Source organism: Sus scrofa, chromosome 13 (assembly GCF_054392235.1).
Source record: "Sus scrofa isolate SSC_HxYL_T2T_F1_AM1 chromosome 13, Sscrofa_HxYL_maternal_Yorkshire_Landrace_v2.0, whole genome shotgun sequence".
NCBI classification, from domain to species: domain Eukaryota; kingdom Metazoa; phylum Chordata; class Mammalia; order Artiodactyla; family Suidae; genus Sus; species Sus scrofa.
Window position 1 is genome coordinate 178074916 of NC_139395.1, and position 26620 is coordinate 178101535.

At 34.1% G+C, this 26620-nt stretch overlaps 1 protein-coding gene across 17 annotated transcripts in view; it reads right to left on the reverse strand.

The window, feature by feature from the left end:
- The window catches only part of EPHA6 (EPH receptor A6), an 870463-nt gene that overhangs the window by 115261 nt on the left and 728582 nt on the right, over nucleotides 1-26620 (reverse strand). For all 17 annotated transcript variants that reach the window (XM_084989131.1, XM_021070704.2, XM_021070712.2 and 14 more), the window contains one exon: nucleotides 11614-11675. In XM_084989131.1, coding sequence (XP_084845257.1) covers nucleotides 11614-11675 — 62 coding nt within the window. The remainder of the gene's footprint in view (nucleotides 1-11613; nucleotides 11676-26620) is intronic.

The window sequence follows — 26620 nt, forward strand, 5'->3', positions numbered from 1 at the left end:
GTTTGAAGAAATACAATGGTTGCTTAAGGCACAGAAGATGAGAATCTCTGAAAAGCCACAACAACAGAGAGGAGTTGACCTCTGTGTTCCCAATTGTCCCTTAGTCCAAAAATACCCTCACCCATATTGTCTGAGTGTTCTCACTTATTTTTGCTTTGCTACCTGAAATTCCATTTAAAAATTCTATTTGTGACAAATTCACAGGGTGGAATGGTGGTGTCCAGGAGCTGGGGGGAGGGGGATACAGAGAGTTAATCAATGGCATAGAGTTTTAGTTAAACAAGATGAATTTAGCCTTTGGATCTGCTGTATGACATTGTTCCTATAGTGAACAATACTATATTGTACACTTAAAATTTTTTTCAAGAGAGTAGATCTCACATTAAGTATTATTACCAGAATAGAGTAAAATGAAAAAATTTATTTGGGTTTACAACTTCAGGTAAAAAATGAAGAATCACCTAGAGGAAATAAAATTGTATTTGTGAATCACATATTAGTATGAATTGGTCTAAGTTTAAATCCAGCCAAGATCTGTGACAATGAGAGAATGGGGGCTTAGATTAGGGTGGGGTGAAGAATGGGAGCTTAGATTAAGGTGGAGTAATTTTACGAAGTGGAAAAATGCCTAGTTTGAGGATCAGAGATAATAAGGTTTGTTACCATGTTGAATTTAAAACAATAAAAGTTGAGTATCTGGAAACCTGGGAAGAGGACATGAAGAAAGGGGTGGATTTCACAGAAAAATGGCCTTTACATTTTTTTTTTCAGCCCAATACAAGCATATGGAGGGGAGAAAATGCAGCTTTTTTTTTTTTTTTTGAAAGGAAACTACTGGCCCCCATTCATATTGAATGTTACATCCTTTAGCTATAGTTTTTATTAAAGAGGCTTTTATGGATCTGCCTAGGGAGTTAAGAAGAATGTTTAAAAGAAATATTTATGGGAAAATGCATTCTGAGTTCTCAACAATTGATTTATAAGTGACTTTGCAGAAAACAGTCCTTGGAGAATTACTTCTATAAGTTAAGTTTAAAGTTAAAATTCAGTTTTTATGTTTCTAAATCAGAAAGTTGACCATGCTATGACTTTTAAAAATGTTCCTGAATTAAAAAAAAATGCCTGAGGTTATTTATAGATTTGAAAAGATCAGATCATTCTTGTTTTAAAATAACAATTGAAAAAAATTAGTCAATATCTCCTTTTTACTGAAGTCTTGGTTCTTGTGGCCTCCCTAGCAGAAGATCTTATTATAATTTCCTGTAGAATATTTATTAAATCCTTCAAGGCTTTATTCTTTCATAGTAATCTTGGATTTGGACTTAAGCTAGGCAGAGTTATATTTTTAGTTATAGAAGGGAGTGGCCACCAAGAGAGGAGTCAGACATTTCATAAGCAAACTAAAAATGTCATTTTTAATATACCTAAAAAAATCTAGGAAGAAAAGTAGATCTGGACTTGTGAAACAAGGCAGCTGGATTTTAAATCAAATTTTAAGAGCTTAAAGTGAATTTGAATATAATATAGCTTTAACTTAAGAAAATATTCTACTGAATTTGATTTTTTTCTCCTTAGGTTTATATAAAGATAATCTACAGTAACTACCACATGATGCACTTAAGAGAAGCCAAAAATAGTTATTTTTTTGTTTGGCTTCTGGAGCAAGTTGTCACAGAGTGCCAAGGTCTTGATGAAACATCGCTAAAGTGCATCAGAATTATTGGGAGGCTTTTGCAAAATATATTTGCTTGGGTATACATATGTATTTTGTAAAACCTCACTAGGATGGGGATTCTGACTTGCAGGCATGGTTGAGAACCATAAGTTTTGAGTCCAAACTTTAGTTCTATAAATCCAAAATCTCCTGCATGGTCCAAATGAGAGGTTAGGAATGACCATAGAGAGTTCAGGAAAATGCATGGAACTTCTCTCATCTCACCACAGTTATGAACTAAATACCAATGAAAAAATTCAATATAAAGTCCTGTATGCAAAATGAAAATTGATAGGAAGTTTATAAAATACAGTTTCATGGTACCAGATGCTACAAATGACACAACATATTTACAGTACTGAAATGTTTAAAGAGATCAATTTAGGCTTTTGTAAATTGATGCTCTAACTCCCAATTTAAGAATAGAAAGTTCAGCCATTCATATGCTTGGTTCCATGTACACGGTGCTTTCATATATTTGGATGTTTACTGTCACATTATTTTTAGAATAATCTTTGGCATGAAGCTGGCACAGTCATGATAAATAACATTCATTGACATGAAGTTTCAAATATTTTCTCCTGAAAAAATATAATTAAAGGGATGTAATTCAGCGGTAACTCTTATGGTTTAAAAACAGATATTGGTGGATAAATGTAATTTCACTTTTTTTTCACTGTTGGATATAAAATGAAGTGATATTAATTTCTCTCTTATACCCCGTACAAATATAACTCCACACAACACAATTTACAAGAAAAGTGTGCTAATAAAACACAGCTCTCATTATTAATATATAACTTGCATAAGGTAAAATGCCATCTTTACTAGATTTGTAATTTGAGCACATAAATATTTAAAAGATCCCTTTAATTTTTTAAATTAATATTTGCTTTGCATTTGCTCAAGGAAAATCTTCAGATGACTCATGTTGTTTTTGAAATGCTGATATGTACCCATATGTATTATTTAAATACTCATGCTTATGAGGGAATCTCTAGATTTTTTTTAAATGGTGAAAATTAAAACTATTTTTAGCCACTAGAAAAAGTAGATCAAGAAATAACAGAAAAACAGCTTAAAAACTCTTTGTGACATCTTCTGAAATATATTATAATAATAATAGATAATATAATGGAGAACTTAATATGTGCCAGACATTATGTAGGAGGTTTAGGTCTATTAGCTAGCTAATACAATAAAGTCACAATTACTTTATTGCCTATTCTTCACCTTATTTTGTGGATGACAGTCTCTTTTACTTAAATACTTTACCCAATCCCCCAGCAAATCCTATTGGCTCTATGTTCAAAATACATAACAGAACCCACTATTTTCCATCAACTCAAGTGCAACAATCCTAATCTAAGCCACCAGCATCTTCTTACCCGAACTGCAAAAGCTTCCTAATTTCTCTGTAGCCATCAGTACCTCACTATAATCTCATCCCAATACAGCAACCAGAGCAATCCTTTTAAAACATAATTAAATTACGCTGTGCTTCCACACTACAATGGCTTTCTGTTTTACCCAGAGAAAACTCAAAGTCATTTCAGTGGCCTGTAAGATTCTGCTTCAGTGGTTTTCCAACTTGGTTGCATATTGGACACAAATTAAGGGAAATTTCAACAAATATTGATGTATGTGTCTTACATTAAGATATTCTGATTTAATATATCTGGGTGCAGCCTGGAACTTGGAATTGTTAAAAGCTCTCTAAATTGAATGATTATAATGTGTGGTCAAGGTTGAGAACCATTTCCCTCTAATATTTGACCTCCTTTCTGCCTCCATCTACTCTCTGACTTCAGCTTGTACCATCCTTCCTCTTTCAGGCCCTATTATAGCTATAATGATAGGGTGACTATTACTTTTTATCACCCCTACTGGAGAGTAAAAGAATCTTTATTAATAATTATAAAGAGATAACAGGCATGAAACACTACCGTCCTAGGAAAAAACAAGCATATAGTCATTGAGCATAAAGGCTTAATTTGCTGTTCTACAGGTACAAAATGCTCCCTTTCAGTCCTTGGCACTTTCTGTTTTAATTCTCTGGATTATTTTCCCTCTAGGTACCCACCTGGTTTGCTCTCTCACCTTTCCATCTTTACTCACATGCCACTTTTCAGTGAGATGTTCTTTGTCCACTCAATACTGAAACCCAATCTCTGTCCCACCTCCACTTCTCCTGTTTTATTTTTCTCCACTATGTGACACACCAATATTTTACTGAAATCTTTATTTCTCTTCCCACTAGGTTTTTTAATTTCTGCTTTGTTTGCTTCTGTGTTCCAAGCTCCAGAATAGTACCTGGACTGCTATAGTTTGTCAAAACAAATTCGTGCAAAAAATAAATGAATTATGAATGATTTAACATTGTGACAGTCACCTAATTTGCTTTGCATCAGTTTTCTCATTGGTAAAAGGGGATAATAGTAGCACCCACCTCATAATGTGGTTGTAAGCACTAGGTGGGTTAATGCCTGGAATTGGAATAATGCCTGACTCAGAGAGACCACACATAACTGTTAGCTACATTAGTTAATTAAAGATAATCATCTTCATTTTTACTTTAGTCACTGACTCCTAGACACACCTGGAAGTTGTCATCTCTGAAAATGACACTTCAGAATTCTTAAATACTCATCTAGTATGTTGGTAAACTGACTCTCTGGAGAAAAACAAAACAAACAAGCTCTTTTTTTGTAGCATTTGCCAATTTCTGTGGTGTAAATAATCCCATCATGGCCAATATCAAGCAACTGGCTGTTTATCAATCAGTCTCCTGACTATTTAATCATCATCTTTTGCAAGATGGTATGATCTAGCTCTAATAAACCACTGCCAATATCCTACTTTCTGGCTACAGTCTTCTTTCCATTTTTTCTCTCACCTTTACATACTATTATACTTCCTCTTCTACCTAATAAAGTCTTCTAGCTATAAAATTTCTATGTATTTCTAGCCTAACAGCCTCTCTATTGACTTCTTTGTCTAACCTGGCTTTGCTGCTTATCTGAACTACCATCCCCGATTCCCCTGCAGTGCTCTTGTTTTTCTGTTGTACCTGTTCTATAAACAATAGCCTCTATTATCTCCATTCTTATAGAGGGTTGTTGGCGGGGGTGGGGGGTGGGGGAGCGGTCAGCTGTTCCTGCAGGAAATCACAGAAGCATGTACACCACTGCCCAAACACAATCATGTTCTCCAGTATCATCTAGATGTCAGCATGAGTAGTTAATCATTTTATTTTCTCCAGTACCAAAGATGGGGACTGGTAGAAGTGAAGGAAGAGTGTATGTAACTAATGCAAATTATTGGGTCAGCAGTCCAGAAGATCATCTTCCTGGCCACTTACATTGTGTATCATTAAAAGCACTGGTAAAGATTTTTACCTGGATACCCTTGCTAGGAGCCTGAAAAATCTGTGTCATTGGAGTAGAACCTAATTCTGATGGTCCGTTTTTTTTTGTTTTTTTTAAAAAAAAAAATATATATATATATATATAGCCATAGCTGGAGTATATGGAAGTTCCTGGGCTAGGAATCGAATTGAATCCAAGCCACATCTGAGGCCTCTGCCACAGCTTACAGTAATTCTGACTTCTTAACCCACTGAGAAAGGCCAGGGATTGAACCTGCATCCTCAGAGAAACAATGTCAGGTCCTTAACCTACTAAGCCACAATAGAAATTCCTATTTTTCTTTTTAACTTTAGCAGCTATTATAAACATTCACCTTATATGAAGATTTGTCCTCAAACTCCCACATAAACTCTCCTCCTACTTTGCATAGAAATACAATAATATGAGGTATCATTTCCTTCAATTTATTGCATGTTCCTCATAAATCCCTCTAGATCCACAACACAGAGGCCCTTAAAGTCTTGGAAAATATGAAGGCTTCTGCTATTCAATTAGTTCTCCACCAGGATCCTTGATTTTGTACCTTCCTATCTCCTGAGATATTTTGCCTTACCAGTTTATTTTCTTTAATTCCCCAGCTTTCAGAGTAAAATTGTCTAATTATTTTCTATATTTAAAAATATCCCGGATTTTTCTTTTCTATTAGATTCTGATTTATCTCTTGCCTTGCCATCTCCCCAATTTTCTCCTAAAAACTTGTCTCCACCTACCAATTCTATTTGTATTTCAATCTCATTTTTCCCTCTATAGTCTGGCTTCTGCCTGGGACTAACCTGTTAAAAGTGCTCTTATTGAGGGCCTCTTAAATGCCAAAGATGTCTAGTCTCTTAGTTCTTAGTCATAGATGATATATAGATGTCATAGTCTCTGTCTTCCAGAATTTCTCTGCTGCACTTGATATGATTGCTTATTTGCTCCTGCCCGAAAAGCTCCATTCTCTTTGTTTTGGCATGCCATGGCCTCCTCTCCTCCTCGCTCCTCTTTCATCTCTCATTCCTAGTTATTTTCGGAGATGCCATCCATTCCACTTTCTCAGATAGGTACGCCGCAGAGTTCCAACCTTGTTCAACTCCCTTCCTTTTCCTAAAATTTCTTCCTGGGAAAAACCAGGGTTTGGTTTTAATAACCACTTTTATGCTACTGAATGTAAGATCTTCAACTTCAGCCAACGTTTTCCTGTGGTGCTTCAGATTTATCTTTCTAATTGGACACTTTCACTGCATGTTCCACAGGCATCTCAAAGATAACACAAACTGAATTAAACTCATCTTCTTCTCCCAGCTGTCAGCCCATACTTTTCCTCCTCTGTATCTTTATTTCATCTGGTAGTGCCGCCTTCCACACATGCTTCTTTCTCCCAATCATCCTTTCCTAAGTGTTTTTGGCTATGGCTTCTGTACTCAATCTGATTCTATTTGTTTTCTGTCTATATTAATTTCTCCACTTTTTTTCTTGTTGTTATTTCTGGATGACCCTCTTTCTTGCTTGCTCATATGACTGTGCTTTGTAAATAATGTATCTTTTCTCTTATATCCAAGGTTTTCAGGTGGCAGCAGGAGGCTGTAGCAGGAACCAAGTATACTATCTCGAACTGAAACCAGTGGTATTATATTTTTGTATAACTGAATTTTGTGATATAATAAACAAATTCACATTCAACAAATATTATAAAATAAAGGAATAATTTTCATGGTTAACAAATGATATTTCAACATTTTAAAGTATTTTATAACTATTTTAACTATTTTTATTTGGATTGATAGTTGATACTACTATAAAAATGGAGGTCCAAAGGTTTAGGGACAAATAGTTGTCAGGTAAGTGCCACAAAAAGTGTTTATGAAATCCATATGTATTGTTGGAGAGAGGCTGTACAGGGATGATGGTCAAAATTGTACTCAATTCACACTGGTGCATTTCCTTGGAGAAATTAGGAAAACCTACACACCAACTTCTGGGAAATCAGGCTGATGCTCCACTTGTTAAGTCAGAATGCATTTTGTTTTAATACTTCAAGTACACACATAGTTACATACCTATCCACATCCCTTTTCCATATGTACCTGTGGGCGCACATGTGTGTGTGTGTGCACACACACACAAACGTACTTACTTAACTACACACCCCCCGCTAATATATATCTGGAGCCATGTCTGCAAGGATCCAAACAGGAGGTTTATGAATTCGGTGCAAGATCAGAGCCAGCCAGCCACTGCCACTTGTACTGAATTATAATCTTGTACTTAGTTTGCTACTATTCCTTCATATAAAACAGTGAATTGAAGTGATTTCCAAATAGTGTGGGAGACCAAAGGGAAATCTTTTCTGCCTCCAGTAAGCACAGAATGCTATTAATGAGCCATGGATGGCTCCCCTACTATGCACTGCACTTAGCTACTTCTTCCTCTCTGTGCTCACAGAAACTGCGATTATCAAATTCTAAAGCAGTAGCTTGAAAAATGATTCCGCTTTTGAGAATGTGTGGGATATATATACATCTATATTTATATATTTTATTTCTGCTTGCTGTGGGGAGTTGAGTGCTTGCTATTGACATAAAGTTTATAAAGCACTTTGAGCTTATGGGGTAAAAGAAATATGATACCAAGAAAGGAAGAATCTGTAAGAAGAGTATGAAGCGAGTAGTAGCCCTATGTTTTTTTTACCCAACTCATGTGATTTTTATTTTAATAGAAATTCTATGTAGAGAGGGGACACAATTCCATATGGGGGGTGGCCATGGACTTATAAGAAGTAAGTAATAATAAGTAATTTAATAAAAATATAGAATTTGTAGGGTATGAGAACATGGTTTTTGGATTCAGAGACTTGAGTTTAAGTCCTCGCTCTACCCTTGATAATGTGTCAGGCATTATTATATATGCTTTATGATAATCAACTCTATTAATATTTACAACAGTTGTATGAGGTAGATACTGTTCATGCTCCCATTTTATAGATGAGTAAGCAGAGGAATAGAAAAGTTAGTCACTTGCTCAAGTCATAAGATCACACAGCCAGTAAGTGGCAGAGCCAAGATGAACTGAGATAATGTATGTTAAGATTCTCCATACTATTAGTAATGGCAGTTACTATAATTTGAGTATTCTTTCTCAGACTGTATTGTGTCTTACCTCCATGGTGCATAAGAGCTGAAAAATATCAGTTTTCAAAATCTAAATCATGAAATATACCATTTATAAACATGTAGTAGGATGTTTATAAGTAAACATTTTATTTATAACACATTTCCCTTTCTTTACAACATGTTTTAGTTAATTCATGATTCAGCAGGATAAAAAGTATATTTGAAACTAACATTTCTCTTCTAATTTGCTTGTGGCAGTCATTTGATCTAATTTTCAGCAGCAATTTAAATGAATATATGTTACATTATTTAACATTATATTCAGCTCTAGGGCATAGTAGATAAAAAATCCTATCCCAAGCATCATTAGATAATAAGTCATTTTGGTATGTATCTGATAAAAATGAGTTTCTGGATAAAGATAATGGAAAGGCATAAATATATATGCATTTCAAGTACCATAGGTGGTTCTGATAAATTATCCTAAAGTAATTTAGCATATTTACAGGAGAAATGGCTGCAAGCTATAAAATAACATTCTGAGAATGGCTACAGAAAAGAACAAATAGTTCATGTCCCTAAGCACCTATGAATTTCATTTTGCCTTAAAGAGCATAGTTGGTTGAATGTATGCATTATGTGAGGAGTATTACTCTATAATAACTTGATGATTTTTGCTGAATTCAGCATCTGGCATTGAATTCGGACCTCAAGTCCAACCACAGTGTAAATGTATCAACACTACTAATATTGAGAGCAGCTGGAAGAAGAAGCATGGAATTAAGAAACATAAATGAAAATGAGAACAAGAGAGAGAGGTAAGATATACACATAGAACTTGTCCAAATAATACTGGGCAAAAAAATAAGTGAAGAAAGAATGCTAGAAATTGTTTATGTACATAAAACTGAAGAAGAAAAACAATATAATGCATTTCAAATAGCAAAAGCCCAGTCATTTAATAAGTAAGAAAGTTGGATATGTCTCTGAGAGAAATATATGTTAAAGAATATAGTTAAATGAAAATACATGACCTCTACTGGGGATGAGAAATATTTACGCTAGAGATTATTTCTTATATTTTTGTTTTTCACTATCAGTGAATATTTTTATAGCATACAATGGCTTTTTAAATGTTAAAGATACTATAAATACATTTGGATTAAAATTTCATGGTCCCTTCTCAGTTATGTTATGCTGTACCACTATATGAAACAAATGATTTTTGTATACACCATACTTTCAAGAATAAGCCACTTTACAAACAATCCAAAAATTTATATGGAACCACAAAAGACCCAGAATTGCCAAGGGAATCCTGAGAAAAAAAATCCAAGCAGGAGGCACAACTCTCCCAGACCTCAAGCAATATTACAAGGTCGCAGGCATCAAAACAGTGTGGTATTGGTATCAAAACAGACAGACAGGCCAATGGAACAGAATAGAGAACCCAGAAATAAACCCTGACACCTATGGTCAATTAATCTTTGACAAGGGAGAGAGAACAAGAACATAAAATGGGAAAAAGAAAGTCTACTCAGCAAGTATTGCTGGGAAGCCTGGACAGCTGCATGCAAAGCAATGAAATTAGAACACACCTTCACATCATGCACAAAAATAAACTCAAAATGGCTGAAAGACTTAAATATAAGTTAAGGAACCATCAAACTCCTAGAAGAGAACATGGGCAAAACACTCTCTGACATCAACCTCATGAATATTTTCTCAGGTCAGTCTCCCAAAGCAACAGAAATAAGAGCAAAAATAAACCAATGGGACCTAATCAAACTGAGAAGATTTTGCACAGCAAAGGACACCAAAAAGAAAACAAAAAGACAACTTACAGAATGGGAGAAAATAGTTTCAAATGATGCAATGGACAAGAGCTTAACCTCTAGAATATATAAGCAACTTATACAACTCAATAGCAAAAAAGCCAATTACCCAATGGAAAAATGGGCGAAAGACCTGAATAGACATTTTTCCAAGGAAGATATACAGATGGCCAATAAGCACATGAAAAAATGCTCAACATTCCTGATTATAAGAAAATTGCAAATCAAAACTACCATGAGATACCACCTCACACCAGTCAGAATGGCCATCATTAAGAAGTCCACAAATAACAAGTGCAGGAGGGGTTGTGGAGAAAAGGGAACCCTCCTGCACTGTTGGTGGGAATGTCAACTGGTACAGCCACTATGGAGAACATTCTGGAGATACCTTAGAAATCTATACATAGAACTTCTATATGACCCAGCAATCTCACTCTTGGGCATATATCTGGACAAAAGTTTCCTTGGAAAAGACACATGCACCCTCATGTTCATTGCAGCACTATTCTCAATAGCCAAGACATGGAAACAACCCAAATGTCCATCAACAGATGACTGGATTCGGAAGATGTGGTGTATATACACAATGGAATGCTACTCGGCCATAAAAAAGAATGACATAATGCCCTTTGCAGCAACATGGATGGAACTAGAGACTCTCATACTGAGTGAAATGAGTCAGAAAGACAAAGACAAATACCATATGATATCACTTATAACTGGAATCTAATATCCAGCACAAATGAACATTTCCACAGAAAAGAAAATCATGGGCTTGGAGAATAGACTTGTGGCTGCGGGGGGTGGGGAGAGGGAGGGAGTGGGAGGGATTGGGAACTTGGGGTTATCAGATACAACTTGGAATGGATTTACAATAAGATTCTGCTGAGTAGCATTGAGAACTATGTCTACATACTTATACTGCAACAGCACAAAGGATGGAAAAAAATGTATACATGTAAGTGTAACTTGGATCCCATGCTGTACAGCGGAAAAAAAATAAATTATTAAATAGAAAAAAAAAAGAAAAAAACAGTGCTTTAAAAACTTTTGTTCTAAAACAATCCTTTCTCTTTTTGTTTTCTTGACAGTCAGCCAAATGAACTTAAGACAGATAAATCTGATAGAATGAATTTTCTGATCTAAATTTGAGTCATTATTGGTAAATATACATAAATTTAAAGGGTTCAGCATTATAAATAATGCATAAAATATCATATGAAATAGTTAAAAGTGACAAAGCAAAATGAATGGCTTTGTGAAGCAACTGAGTTTCATTTCATCTCTGCATAACATCATTTGAAATATGTACATAGTAATATGGCAAATGAATTTATAGGAGAAACCATTATATTATCATGTGTATATACTCCCGTCTTAGTAACACTCTGATGTATCACAGTAGCAGAGAAACACACCTCAAAGAAAATGCTGCTGTTCTTCATGGAAAAATCCACTAATAACATTTTGTAAAAATTAATTTATGATGTTTTAAATCTATAATATAGAATAGCTTATTTAAATGCCATCAGCAAAGAACACCTCACCCGCAAAAAGGAGTCTAGGGATCCATTCTCCATATACTCCACCACGATCATTACTGGTCTGCCTGCAAAAAGAACAAGAGAACACACAAGTATTAGAGCAATTACAGAAATCTGTGTTACAGTTAGAGATTTCCAGCTGTGGCAACTAAATTATTTGTATTTTATTAATAGGAACTTCTTTTTCCAACATGCTTCTATAAGCATACTCATATTAAACATAAGCACTTCTCCACTTCTTTACAGCCTTATTTCTTTTCAGTTCATAAAAAGAACATGAGTTGCAATATAAACTACAAAGGAATTAAGCATCTTCTTCTCTAAAGCCCTGCAATCACTTGTTTAGATTATGTTCTTTTTGGCCTAGCTTTTCCCTAAGAGATAATCAACAAGCTAAAGTCATGGTTTAAGCAGTTACTGGAGTTGCTTTGGCAGCTGTGGTACAACTTCTCCTCCAGTGATGAGGTAATTATGGCTGAATTGCATTAGACTGGGCAGTTTTGAAATATTCCTAAGGCAAAGCAGAAAGGAGGATTTCATAAATTCTCTTTAAGAAATTATAAACCATCAGTCATTGTCTACTTTTAAGAGCTTTTAAGTAGGAAAATGTCAGTAGATTGATGAATGCTACAAAGTTAGTGGGATTTGTAATAGTTCTTGATCATCTCTTTATTGGACATAGATTAGATCAACAGAACAATGATGGCAGTACATGAAAAATAAGTAACTCTGATTTTGTAGTCTAGTGCAGAAGCTGAAGTCAGAAACTGAAAAAAGTCAGAAACTGAACATCATTTATTCTTTTTCATCAGATCTATTTGCAACTGTTGCAGTTCACAATACACCTCTATTAGGTAGAATATTGGACCTAAATAACTGATTTGTTGCAAAGAAAAGAATCTATTTGTTCTGCCCATTTGCCCAACTTTAAAAGATAAACTCATTTTAGGGAGGAAAAATGATATTTATCTGAAATAAACATGTATGACATATTTACTTTTTACTTCTATATTTCTTGCTTCTTGTTGGAATTTTTAGCAATTTAATCTGCACTATGCACAGAGTTTTTTTCTCATGAGCACAAAGAAGATCTGATAAGAAATTATGTGTACCAATGATGGAAATATTAGATCTCATATTGTAATTCATGTCCCTTTTATGAACTCGAAGCCTTGAGGGTTAGAAAAGGTGACAGTAACAAATTAGTACAATGCCTGGAAATGCTAGATTTTACATTTGAATATGTATTTTAAAGAAAGATATGCTAAAGGTTAAATGTAGTAATAATGCTCCCAATTTATCATGCATAGAATTAGAACCCAAAGAAGTTCCCCATTCTGGAAAATCTCTACAATGTTCCCCAAAGTCATTAATTTCACTCAAATACAGATAAAAACCTTATCAGAAAATACTGAGGTCAAATGAACTGTCAGCTCTGGTATAGGCAGGATCTAGAAGATCCATGTTTTAAATCTGAATGTTTGTTATGAAATCCTTTATTTGGCTATTGGTTTCAGAGAGTTTGGAGGCAGGAGCCTGATGTCAACACTTGGTTAACAAGGCAGGGAAAATGAAAGGTCATCTTTATACTTCAAGGTCATCTTTATACTTCAATATGACAATTATGGGCCCGATATTTGTTTGAATGATAATGGATTATGGATGTTAAAGGGAAATTTGGGGTTATTATAATCACTGCCTGAGTTCTTTTCAATCTATCTTGACCATTGCTGTCAGAGAAACATATTTGGTTTTATAAAAATATATTTAAATACCCCTGACATTCCCTAAGAATACCAACATACTATTATTATCCCTATTACACAGACAGGGACATTGAGACATAGAAAATTAAATTACTTGCCTGAAGTCAAACAGCTAGCAAGGGGCAGTATCAGACAGTCCGTTTCGGAGCTGAAACTCTTGACCTTTAGTCATAGGTGCCTCTCAGACATGGTTTATGGATCAGAGATATAAGGCCCCGCCTGTTCATCATTCCACTCTGGGGGATGGACCTACTTTCTCCTAACTAGCCTTATCATCTACTGCCTCATCACTTGTCATTATCACCTGTACTTGTTCAGTCCTGTCTCCTCTGCCTTGCCTTTTAGTATTACACTGACAGGATTGTCCTCCAACTTGCTTCTCTCCCTAATCACACCCCATACCTCCCTAGAATTTATACACTGAATCTCTTCCTGGAGTCTCCCACAGTGACATTTCCTATCCCACAGTGACAGTTCCTGTAGTTGCATTCCCATCACACCTATTGTCTGCATTACAAATTATGTGCCTGGTTTTGCATCAGGTGGTTTTTCTTTCTTATATTCACATAGATACCCTGTATCCTCATTCACTGGGTTTCTCAAGGTTACTTTCCACAGAGCTTAGCCGAGTAGGAGCTTCATAGACAAGTTGGTTTTTCTCATCAATTTCACAATTCCTAAGAGTTAACACTGAAGTATTTCAGCAAGATTCTAATCTATGTTAATATAAAGTACTCTGAAATTAGTTCTATCTATAACTCCTTGGGAGATTCTTCACACAATCTTAAAATTCATCAGTGACACGTTTCATCTCATTAAAGATAATAAAGAGTCAAATGAAGACTCCCCTCAGGTTTCATGTGAAAAGTTTCACACCTGAGCTTGGATCTTTTGTTATTTTATTCAGTAGCATCAATTGAAAGCAGGTGTTATTAAACCAAAGAGTTGTTTTTTAGAATACTGCTGGCATCTAACCTATAATTTGTTTCCTAGTGGTTTCCTTTAGGGAAGTTAGTTACACTGTGAAGATTAAAGCTTACAGACCATGATTACATTTTATAATCAAGAAAATAGTTAAGTATAAGGGAAATTATGAAAGTTAGGATGGTATTCTTCAAATACGCGGTTAGGTGACAGAAGTCTATTGGTAGCAGTGCTTTTCCTATATTACTTATTTTTATTTAAATTTTTTTTTAATTTTTTAAATATAACGATTTTTATTTTTTCTGTTATAGCTGGTTTACAGTGTTCTATCAATTTTCTACTATACAGCATGGTGACCCAGTTACACAAACATGTATACATTCTTTTTTCTCACATTACGTAAAAATTTTATCTTGAATTTTTGCTCTTGGAAAATACATTTGCACGTGATTCTCTATTTTTGTGTTTTCAAAATATTTCAGCTTATTTCCATTTTTATAGTTTTTTTTTTTTTTTTTTTTTTTTTTTTTTTGTCTTTTGTTGTTGTTGTTGTTGCTACTTCTTGGGCCGCTCCCGCGGCATATGGAGGTTCCCAGGCTAGGGGTCGAATCAGAGCTGTAGCCACCGGCCTACGCCAGAGCCACAGCAACGCGGGATCCGAGCCGCGTCTGCAACCTACACCACAGCTCACGGCAACGCCGGATCGTTAACCCACTGAGCAAGGGCAGGGACCGAACCCGCAACCTCATGGTTCCTAGTCAGATTCGTTAACCACTGCGCCACGACGGGAACTCCCCATTTTTATAGTTTAAGCCTGTTTCCCTAAGTGCTTCATGTCACAGGATTAACTTAGTATTTGCATTGTACTGAAGTCAATGGACAAGCTCCAGGATTCTTAAATGTTAAGTCTCAAAATCTTCAGTTCTTTTTCAGAAGACTCATCAGTCTGAACTAGGAGATCTTCAAAAATACTTTTATAAGTCACACAAAAAGTGAATTTCTTTGATTTTCCTTCATGAATAATGCAGAGATACATATGGATATTTAAACTGCATTGGAATCAAGACCCTGTAAGAAATCACTTATATTCTGAACACAATGAATTACAAAATCTCATATCTCTTTCTGTTACAGAGAACAATAATTTTCTTTAATTGGGACTTTAATAGACTATTAGCTAATGACTCCTTTTCAAATTTGCAGTTTCTCAATACTTATAATGATTTTGACATAGATGGTGCTGAGAAACTATGTGGTAATAAGACTGTACTTTCTTTGTGAGGTTGTTGAAGGAAACATATGTTCCAGGGAAATCTGGAGAAAAAATATTTTGTTGAGTGAAACAGTGCTCCCTTTTATTGGTCTCAGAGAAGACGTGTAAGGAGATTACAGATTCAACATTTTCGTATAAGTAATGAATTTGTTCTGGATGTAGTGTTTTGTGCCAGTTTAGAAATTTCTAATATGCAGTCAGTAATATGAAGAATCTAAACAAACCTCAATAACCCCAAAACTCTATCATAGATTTAACATTTAGATTTATAGTTTATTTAATGTTATATCACATCTATATTTTGTCCAACAGGTAACAAAATTTATGGTAATAATTTGGATTGATAGTTATGTTGCCTGTATTTTTTCTAGCCAAGTTGCAATTCAGGATTTTTTGAAATAGTTATTGAATCTATTTCTGTCTCCCTGTCTCTGCTGTACTGATGGTGAATTATAATTATAATCTTGAGTGGATTTGATAATAACTGAAATAATTTTCTTATCCATCTAAAGCATTCAAAAAATATGGATGACATAAGTTCGAACAAAATTATATATTAAATAATTATTTGTATTCACAAGATAAGTACTAAAATTGGAGGATTGTTTTCTTCTTAACACTGTTGCCAGGTGATTATCAGATCATGTCCCAAATGAATCTTATCCTCAGTGAGTTCAAATATACAAACTTGAAAAATTTCCCTTGAACTTTTTTTCCTCTTATATTCCTGTTTTGGTTAAAACATCACTATCTATCTGGTTACCCAGGTTTGAAATTCTATTGTAATATTGGGTTCCCCATTTTATCAAACCCTTGTTAGTCCATAAAGTATTAAGTGGTACGGATTCTATACAAAATCTATTATCACTATGCACATTCCGCCCTTGTTTTCTCTTGCTTAACTTATTACATTGTTTACTGATTATACTAGTTAACACTTGTACAATCATTATTTTAAACATTCATTGAGAGAGCAGACATACATATTTAAGTGTCTATTGTGCATCAGGTGCTCTTTTGGTTTCTGGAGAGACATCCTCAGTCAATACAAGATCCTGCTCTCATGGAGTGTTTAGTGGAAAGGGGGAGAGAAATAAATATGCTGTCAATTACTTTTTCAGGGCTAATGTCTCAGCCCTCCCTTAAAGACTGTTTGATATATCGTATTGTTTGCTGCAGGATTAAACTCTAGACTGCTTGGCAATTAATTAACTCTCCTTCACAATCTCTTCTCTACCTTTGTTTCCACTCTCATCTTTTACAACCCTGTTTCCCGACCTCCTGTTTTTCACATTCTCTAGGGCACTCATAATTCGCTAAGTGTGACTTGACTTGGACCTTCCCCTCCTCTTTGGAAGATTGCTTTCTCACTATCTGGTAAAATCATATACTTATTAAAAAAAAGGAACTTAATTTCCATCTCCATCATAAATTCTCCCGTTAATCACATTTTGCTTTAGGAAGACTTGATTGCTTATTTTCTCTTCCTTTACATCTTAATCAAACAATTACATATATAACTTATTCAGTATGGCATTGATACTAACTACATAGGTGTCTTCCTCCCACTCTAAAATACCATTGACGTCAGGATAGTGCTTAATTCTTTTCTGTAAATTCACTATTTACAGCTGGCAGAGATTAAGATACAGAGTAGGTACTCTAATCTTTCAGCCTAGAATGCCAGAAGGAACAAATAAAGATGTTTTCTAAGAATAATTCTAGACCTAGGGCAGAGTTACTGAAATTATGGAATGGCAATTCAATAGACTTTAATCCTTAATTATTTGTATTTAAAATATGCGGTTTCAAAGGAAAAAAACAATTCAAATTTCAGCTATGCTACCTGCATAATCTTGGGTAGTTATTTTAGCTCTTTCAATTTTTGCATCTATAAAATGAGGATAATATTACATATTACAATATGATATTTCAAAGGAGTAGATGAAAAAACCATATAACTGACACAGTGTCTGACAATAGTCACCACTCTAAAATATTAGTACACATTTCATTTTCCATTTGGGCACAGTTACCTGCTTCCCCCTTATTATAATCGTCTACTATGTAAATAAAATCATTTTATAAAAATGGATCTTTCCAAATTTTATTGTATTTTGGTACTGATGTGAAGATTCTTTTAAATCCTACAGCAAAGTAAAAACAACTGCTAGTTATATGTTTCATTTGATATGGTTAATTCTTGGTTTTAATACTGAAATCTTTGTGACCCATTTGACTTGAGATGGTTTAGTATCTCCCACCTTGTGTGCTTAGCACAGTGCAGTTAGAAGACATGGGGTTAGAATCAGACAGTAGGCTACTGAATACTTTTCCATTTTGGGCAAGAGACTTTTCATAACTCACCTCACTACTTCAGTCCTCTCATTTTTACATTATATACATTTTTCATTTGTATATTTGTATATGGTATATTTTTACATAGCATTAAAACCTCCTCCATCTCTTGAGATGAATTAAATCACAGTGGAGGAGGTCTTAGTCCACTTCTTTTATTTATTTATTTTTATTTATTTATTTATTAGAAAACTGCCTTTATTCTATTAGTAGTTGGAAAAATTAACTGGTACAGAAAAAGTTTAGTCAGCTGGAGATAAGAAAGAAACTGAGTGCCACACAAGAGAACTGGTGGCTCCTCTGGGAGGAAACCTGGATACAGTAAGAAAAGCACTGTGAACCAGAGCCAGACCCTGCAGTCCAGGTGAGACAGGTTATGCCACCTTGTGAAGTGTCTAAGTGCCTCAGGCATAAAACCAAGTTCTTATTTACTTAGCCCAGCTCTAGGGAAGGGGTACTGGAATATGTGGGGACTAAGAGGGGTAATATGGCCTCTACTTCCTTTATTGAGTGAGATGTGAGATTAAATAAGAATGTGTACCATAAATATTGAACCGCCCAATACAGGTTAAAGAATGAATGGATAAATGTATTATATCTTACCTTACTGACTTGAATCCTAGGTTAAGAAGTAGTATTTAAAATTAAGAAGGTTCATTACTGAAAATGATTAAGCTCAATGTATTTAGGAGCTTTCTTGACTGTCTCAAAGACCCACTTAAATCATATACACTTGAAATTGACAGGTTTGAATTTAAAGAACAAGTTGGTTTTACCTAGCATAGAGTAAAATAATCAAAACAGATATTTTCTCATTAAAAAAACTAATATACATAGTTTCTTAGAAGTAGCTTCTGTATGAAGTAGATTCTCATTCCTAACTAAAGCCATCTGTGTCTTCTGTATTCTAGTTACAGTTTTGTTACCTGTACCAATATGCCTTAGGTTAATCTGGAATTGATTTTAACCTTAGAACTATTTGAAATCCCTAAATCTATATAATAACTATGCTGATTTGGTTCTACCATACTTTTTCTATAAATTTTACTTTTTAAATTCAGAAATGATCCAACTACACTTGGATTAACACTGAAGAATAAACTATTTTATTCTCTGATAAAACAGCAGAACAGACATTAGGAGGGTTGATTTACATTTATGAAAACAGTAGTGTTTCTAGATTTGTTTTAAAGTAAATCAAAGCGGTAAGGCTAAAGAACAGAACATAGTTTTCCTTAGAGTTTTAGAAAGCAGTGGCAGACACCATCCATAGCAATTAATTTCAGTAAGTCAGTAGTGTCTTTCTTTCTACTGGAAATTACATATGGGCAAAATGATTTCTCCTTAACTAGGAGTGTTTCGTTGACAACGAAAATCACTGCCAAAGATGCCTGATGCTAGGCCATGTTTTCAATGTAAGACACTAACCATACTGCAAAGTTTTACAATTTACAAAAGTAATATGTGATGATGATCAAATTAAAAGCATATGCATTGAAATTAGCTGACCTATGATTTTAGCTTTCTAATTATTATGAAAGAAACAATTGATTATATAATAATCAATAGTTTAGTTATGACTAGCTATCAATGAACAAAACACAGAGAATTTCATGACTGAAATACTGTGAAATTTCAAAATATAGGCTTTAAGCAGAAAATATGTGGCAAGTTCAAAACCAAATTAAACTGCATGTCTAATAAATAATTTTATGCCACTTTTTTTCTTGGTTTCTTTCTGTGAAAACTTTTTCTGTGGGTAATTTAAAAATATATACTACATCTAAAGCATCACATATGTAACAGCAACTGACTTTAAAAAAATAAAGTTTTCAATGTGCCAGGCATTTTTTCTAAGGGCTTTACATGTGTTAACTCATTTAATCCTCACACCAACCCCTATGGTGAGTATAATCATTAGTTCAATTTAACAGATAAGATTATGGATGTACTGAGGGTTTAAGGAACTTGTCCAAGGATACACACTGAGCAATTAGCAGAGCCCGGGCTTGAAGCCAGGCAGTCTGGCTCCAGAGTCTGAATGCTTGGCCATCTTGTCATACCTCCCAAATAATGCTTGGGCCTTCATTAGTTAACTCAGAGAATACAAAGCATTATCCCAAATCTCTATGCCTCATCTTAGAAACACATTCATGAAAACCATGATGGACAGGGCACTGTGTTGCTGTCAAATACGTTTTGCCCTTGAGAAGTTCTAGGATTTTAAAGCCCCATAAAGCCTTATGATAATCAATATAAACAGGAAATATGTGCTAAGAAAACTTGCTGGAAAAGCCTTTCGATTTTGCTTTCCCCATCTCCCAAACATCAGTTTGTGATAATGATCTTAAGGTTCCTTTACAAAGAAATATTTTAAGAGAGAATCCTAAAGATTTTGGAAGAAGGTATCATATTTTCCAGTCGTGTTTCAAATGCTTTGCTGGCTTCAAAAGTATGTTATGATTACATAAGTGATCAAATATTCAGCCTTTTGGTGTTTTGTATTATTTACTAATCAAAAGAAAATCAACAGAAAATTTAAAAATCAAACTAACCTCTCTACAGGATATATTTAATTCTAAACACATAGGTTATTTATGGTGAGATTTTAACTATAACAGAAAACATTGTTAAATAAATCATACATATGATGTAAATTAAATCACCATCTACTTTCCTTTTTCCCCCCAGTAGAGTTACTACTTATTTTTAAATCTTTTCTGCAATTCTTTTGAAGGGCTTATTTACTTTTTATTGTTCAATTTTGCTAAATACACTTTTTGTACAACCTCTGTGAATAGAACTATAAAAAGCTAACACTGTGGCACAGGGCAACTTCCACTGTGCTTTGTCCTACAATGCAAAGAGAATGAACACTGAGACAAGAGACATGTTTTATACCAGACCTGGGCTTTCCCTACCTTACTTATGGTCTTATATGGCCCAGCTAGCATGCTGCCCTGTAAGAGGGCAAAAGATATTTAAGCAGCTCAGTTTCTTATCATGTTTCCCATTAAGGTGAAAATATACTGACAGGACAATCCCGCCAACACAAAGATTAAACACTGACTCACATGGAGACTCAGCTCATTTAGCAAGCTGTATAAAGTTTTTTAGAACTTTTCTTTGCAAGAAGAAAATGACTCTTGGCTGAAACTTTTGAAAGTGTTGGTAGTTTCTTTACATAGGACCAAAATAGATGGCACGATTTGTAGTAATAAAACGAACGTCTCTAGGGGGTAGATATATGTTCTCAACTGAGAATTTAAACTGTCATATATAAAAAGTCTGGATTTTTAAGATTCATACTTATTCAAGTGCTATTTAGATAAAAGAAGCATTTATGTTAATAAGAAAGTATAGCTAAAGTCAAAGGCTAAAACTATTTAAGGAATCTGAAAATAGAAAAGTAAAAAGAACTAGTAAAAAAAAATCTGGAGAGTATTTAAAGGCTCTTTTAAGATCTTTCAGGTCTTTCTGGCAGGAAAAAAAAAAATCTCTTTGTAAATGTTCAATAGCTTGGTATCAAATGCATCCTGCTGCTTTGTTTTCTTTTTTTCTTTTAAATGTATAGTCTTACATAAAGATGCTACTGCTCATGATGTCAGTTAACCATAAGTGTATATATAAAACACTGAGTTTTTAACAATCTGAAATTCTTCAATACGGACTTTTGGGTGTCCAGAGACCTCCAGAAATTGTATGTAACATTTATCTTTATGATCATGTGTCCATTTTTCTTGGAGAAGAGATTCTATGTTATTTTTGGCTAAGAAACAAAGTATAATATACCAGAAGGAACCTGAGTCTATGACCTCTACCACAACATCAGGATCATCTGTCTACAGGAGTCCTTAAACCCACAGACTCTGCAACAGATTAAAGTTTTTATAAACTCAATGTTATTTGAAGGTTCGAATTATACCCACACTTTGTATATGTTCCCATCCTGACTTTTCTTTTTCCAATATCTTCAAGTTGTCTGCCTTAAGTTTTAAATCATTTTCTAACATTTTGTGTATTTCTTCTCAAGTAAGCTGAAGGACCAAAGGATGATGTGAATGCTCTTTGGAACTCACTGACTTTAAGTAACAGAAGAAGCAGATGGAATACAATCTTAATCTTATCTGGCTAGTCCTTTTTGCATTGGTTTTGGAATCTGTCAATATATGACCAAAAGTGTTTTAAACCTAACTCTAACCTAACAATAACAGGGCTGCAAATACTTTAAAGGGTTGTTTATGAGTGTATAACTAGAAATACCCAGCTTGTGTTTTTGTTGTCTGCGTATATTCTTTTTGGAATTTGATCAGTCATCCTCTCTTCTCTATGCCTTTTCTCAGTCTAGAAATAGAAAAATCTTGGTCCCCTGCCTGATCCTGCCTCAGCATTCCTATCCATTTTTAAATAGTTGCAGTGTACAGGGTTTCCTTCTGAAGTCTGCAGCTGCACATGCTTGCGAGCAAGAGGGTTTTCTAGGAGACAGAACTGTGCAGATGAGTACTGACAGGGCCTACTGGGTCTTGAAATCACGCAAATGACAAGAAATAAACCAGGCTTTAGAAATGCCGTTGAAGGTTTTTCTTTTCACTATGGTTTACATTTTGAATCATTTATTCAGGATTTTACTTTGCTCATTTAATCCAGTTTTTTCTATTCCTATTATAAATTAACTTCTGGTTTAAGTAGGCATAAAGAAAAATACTCACACCTCTTATTCAGGTTAATAGGCAACGTTCTCAGCTGTGGAAATATATAAAATATATACCCTGCAATTAAAATCCCCCCCTCAAAAGACCTCTTATGTAAAAAGTAAACCACCATGATTTATCTATGTATATTTATACAATATTTGCTAAAGATAAAATGAGGCAAATTGTTGTATGTACTACAGAAAAGTATAAAAACAATAATCATCCTCAGAATTTTAGCAAGTAGAAATTTTGCCAAGAGTGATTAATTTCGAAATGTCCAAATGCAGATAAAACAAAGTGGCTGACTTTTTTTAGGATGCCTAAACATATAGAGAAATGAAATGGTTTACTTTGATTTTTCTGAACTGCTGTTTGCTTTGATTGTATTTAAAAGGTATGTACTTTTCCACTACTGATTTCCCTTGGCATACTGAGTTCCTGTCAATTTTCCTTAACTCATTGTATATCCCTTCAAAGTCTCTCACCCAGTCTTATATATTTGCATTTCTGCTTTTCTGCAATCCTCTAAATGTATCAAAACCTTATAGTATTATATTCACTAGATCCTAGATTCTTTGCAGCTTCAGCTTTCTTTATTTTTCCTGGCTTATTTCTAATATCTGCACTACATGTCTTAATAAAAATTTCTTGACTGGATAATACTACATACAATATCTGCCCTGATTCCATATCAAATAGGATTTCACATGAAATATGGAAAAGAAAATACTGATATCATTGTTAATAGACTTTGAAGACATTCTAATATTGGCTCAGCACCGTAAGTCCTTTGCTATAGAAATGGTCTGATTGGAACTGTTATTAGTTTATAGAAAACTCAATTGTGAACTCGTATCTTAACAATACTAGTCAGGGGATAATAATGAGGATATGAAAAAGTCTGGCTATTTGAGTATAAGAGTCATCCAAATCTCTTTCCAAAGGTAAAAAAAAAATAAATATTACTATCAATTATATACTTAGTAACTGCAGATTTGGTCTTTGAGTCCTCATGTGTTCACATTTCTTTTTTAAATTGATTCAGAGTAAGCAGAGTGAAAGTTCCCTGAAACTGACAAAGCAAGAAGGTGAAGACAGCTATTTACCCCATTTTTGCCATTTACCTTGCACCTAACACATGGCATGAAATGAAGAGAAATGTCATAAGAGGTGTTTTATATATAGCATTATATTTAAAGCACAGGCAGACAACCCGAGATAGTGTTTCAGAAGAACATCCCCTCAGCAATTAAAGAACTTCCAAGATTAACCACAAAGGAACTATTAGGAAGACCTTCAACACTGATTTTTTTTTTCAGAATTTATCTTCTAAATCCCACATGCTGGCTATTTCCTATGCTTTCTCTTGCATAGACTTTGCTTATAAATGAAAAAGGGCTTCTTAGTTTAAGGCATATATCTGAGTTTGGCCTAGAATCTAAAATATATATTTGAGTTGCTTCATTAATGAAAAATATTATCAAGTCTACCACAATTAACAGAAAACTTCTACAAAAATATAAGGTACAATTTTGTTGATCTAGTCATACTCAACCTAAGATATTATTTTCTGAGTAATTTTAAGATAAATAAAAATATTGCTTTTATAAATAAGTCTAGCTCTCAAGACACATTGCAATGTTTGGATCTTATGTAAATTTAAAGTACCACATATGTCAGGTAGTTATTGCTGTGAAGTGACAGAGAAGAACGAATCACTGAAACTTCCATGTATTGTTATTCTATCATTATTAGTGCAGAATTCTATTTCTAAATGACTTTACAACTCTGATTGTCTGTGTGTATGGTAAGCAGATGAGGCCACCAAAAATATAAAGGAAAAGTCTGTCATAAGGTGACCCATAAATCTAAGACCCTATGTATGATCAATACTCTATGGTATTTAATATGTTCTAACCCTAAACCTAACCCACTTGCAAATACTGTTTGACTAGAGAAACAAACAAAAAAAAGTAAAATAACTAGAGCAGAGAGTAAGCTTATCAATTTAGAGTATATCCCTGATAACATATTTGTAAGAGGGGTATCAATTCTTTTCAAAGAAGTAGATTTGATTTTAATAGGGAGTAATACAATAAGGAAAAGTTTGATTTAAAAAATATAATTTGTTATGCCCTTCTAATTGCTCCTTTCTTTCTCCATCCTCTTCTCAAAGCTTCCCTCCCCACTCTTCCTGCCTTCTTTCTCTTCTCTCCTGGGATTTTCTTACTTCACAGGGTGACTACTATTTGAAAGGCATTGCAATAAACTTATGAATATACTTGCTATTTATTTCCTGGTGTTCTTCTCTATTTGACACCACGAATAATAATCCTTTCCTATGACCTTTCTAGAAATGAGGAAGGTTATGTAAACAACTGACAACTATTACATAAATACTGATTTCAGGCTTGTCTGCTTTCTGGCTCTCACAATTCAATGATTCTTATTATTGCAGTTAGTGTAAAAATACATGCTGCATAGTATTGATTCTTTATAGCACAGTATGACATGAATGCAAAGAAGCTATTTTATACAAGACATTATCATACATCTCATTTAAATTTGATTAAGGAAGTAACTGGGAATTAAATTAGCACCATAATTAGAACAAGTTTTGTGATTCCTTGAATGACATAGCAAATGCCTTATAAGACCCTAAAAGCCCTGTGACATATAATCAAATGGTAGAAAGCAAATTCATTTCTGTCTAGTAGGCATCAAGTTTTGGCCAGTTATTTAAAGTGCCGTGATATTGCTTCCTGCCCTCAAATTAATGTCCTAAACCTGAAGACTCACCCAGTATTGGAAAACAAAGAAATACTTTAGGTTTTTTTTTTTTAATATAAAACAATAACAATTTCTCATGATCATTACTTCATTCCTCTCTACACAGAATTATAAAGAGAATTCTTGGGAATTAAGGTATAGTCGAACGGGAGAGGATAAAATTACCTTTGGAATCATATCAGTCATTCCTGAAAAGTACCAGAGAAAATGTACAAGGATCACTTATCAAAGTGATATAAGCCAGGAAAAGTGAGTTGAGTTAATTTCAGTTTGAGGGAACAGGAGCAAGTTTAGATCTATAAATTTTTTATGAAGCAATTTTGTTACACCTGATTTGTATGTAAGTCATGAAAACTGAACTGAGTTTTCTCTCCTTATGAAAGTTAGAGGCAAATTTGGCTAAAAGCCTAGAAGAATACAGTGCTAGTGTGTTCTTTTAGATCCCTCTCTGGGAAGTTGTTTCTGTGTGTGTTATAGAAACACCATCTTTCTTCTATAATTCTCAGCGGCTAAATGACAAGAGTTATCATTTTAACCAGTGATGTTGAATAATTCAAGTCACTACTGAACTTTGTAACATCATTGCTGCCAAACAAACCTAAATGCACCTATATTTGTCATTAAGAGTTAAAGATTAAGCCATTTAACTACAAATCATCCATTAATCAATTCCAATCACCAAAATATTAATAATATATATGAATGCTACATTTTTATATTTGCACTAAACTCTTGAGAGCTGAGTTTATAGAGATTTTTATTTCCATTTTTTTGCAGTACCACTATTATCACCACAACCACCACCAAAAGTAAAATTTCTGTGAACTGATACCATTTTTGTTTCTAGGGAGAAAAAAGATGGTATAATACTCATTAGAATTAAAATTGCTAGTTTCTATTTCATATAATTTTGGTTCTTACTCTGTCAGTGGCATTGCTGGGCACAAAGCCTCCAACCACTTCAGTAGTTATCTAATGATAAAACCAAATGACACTGAAGCGTATTTATATTTTAACTAAGTAGGCAAGGGTAATTTAAAGACAAAAGAAAAAGGTCAGTGTAATAACTTCAGGTTTTGATGGTATAATCTTGTTAGGAAAAACAAGAAATGTGTATGATGGGATTTTGTTTCCATTGTATTTCCAGGTTTTACAAATGTTCCCATTATTTTGCTGGCTAGACCAGGCCACCTGAAAATATTGGT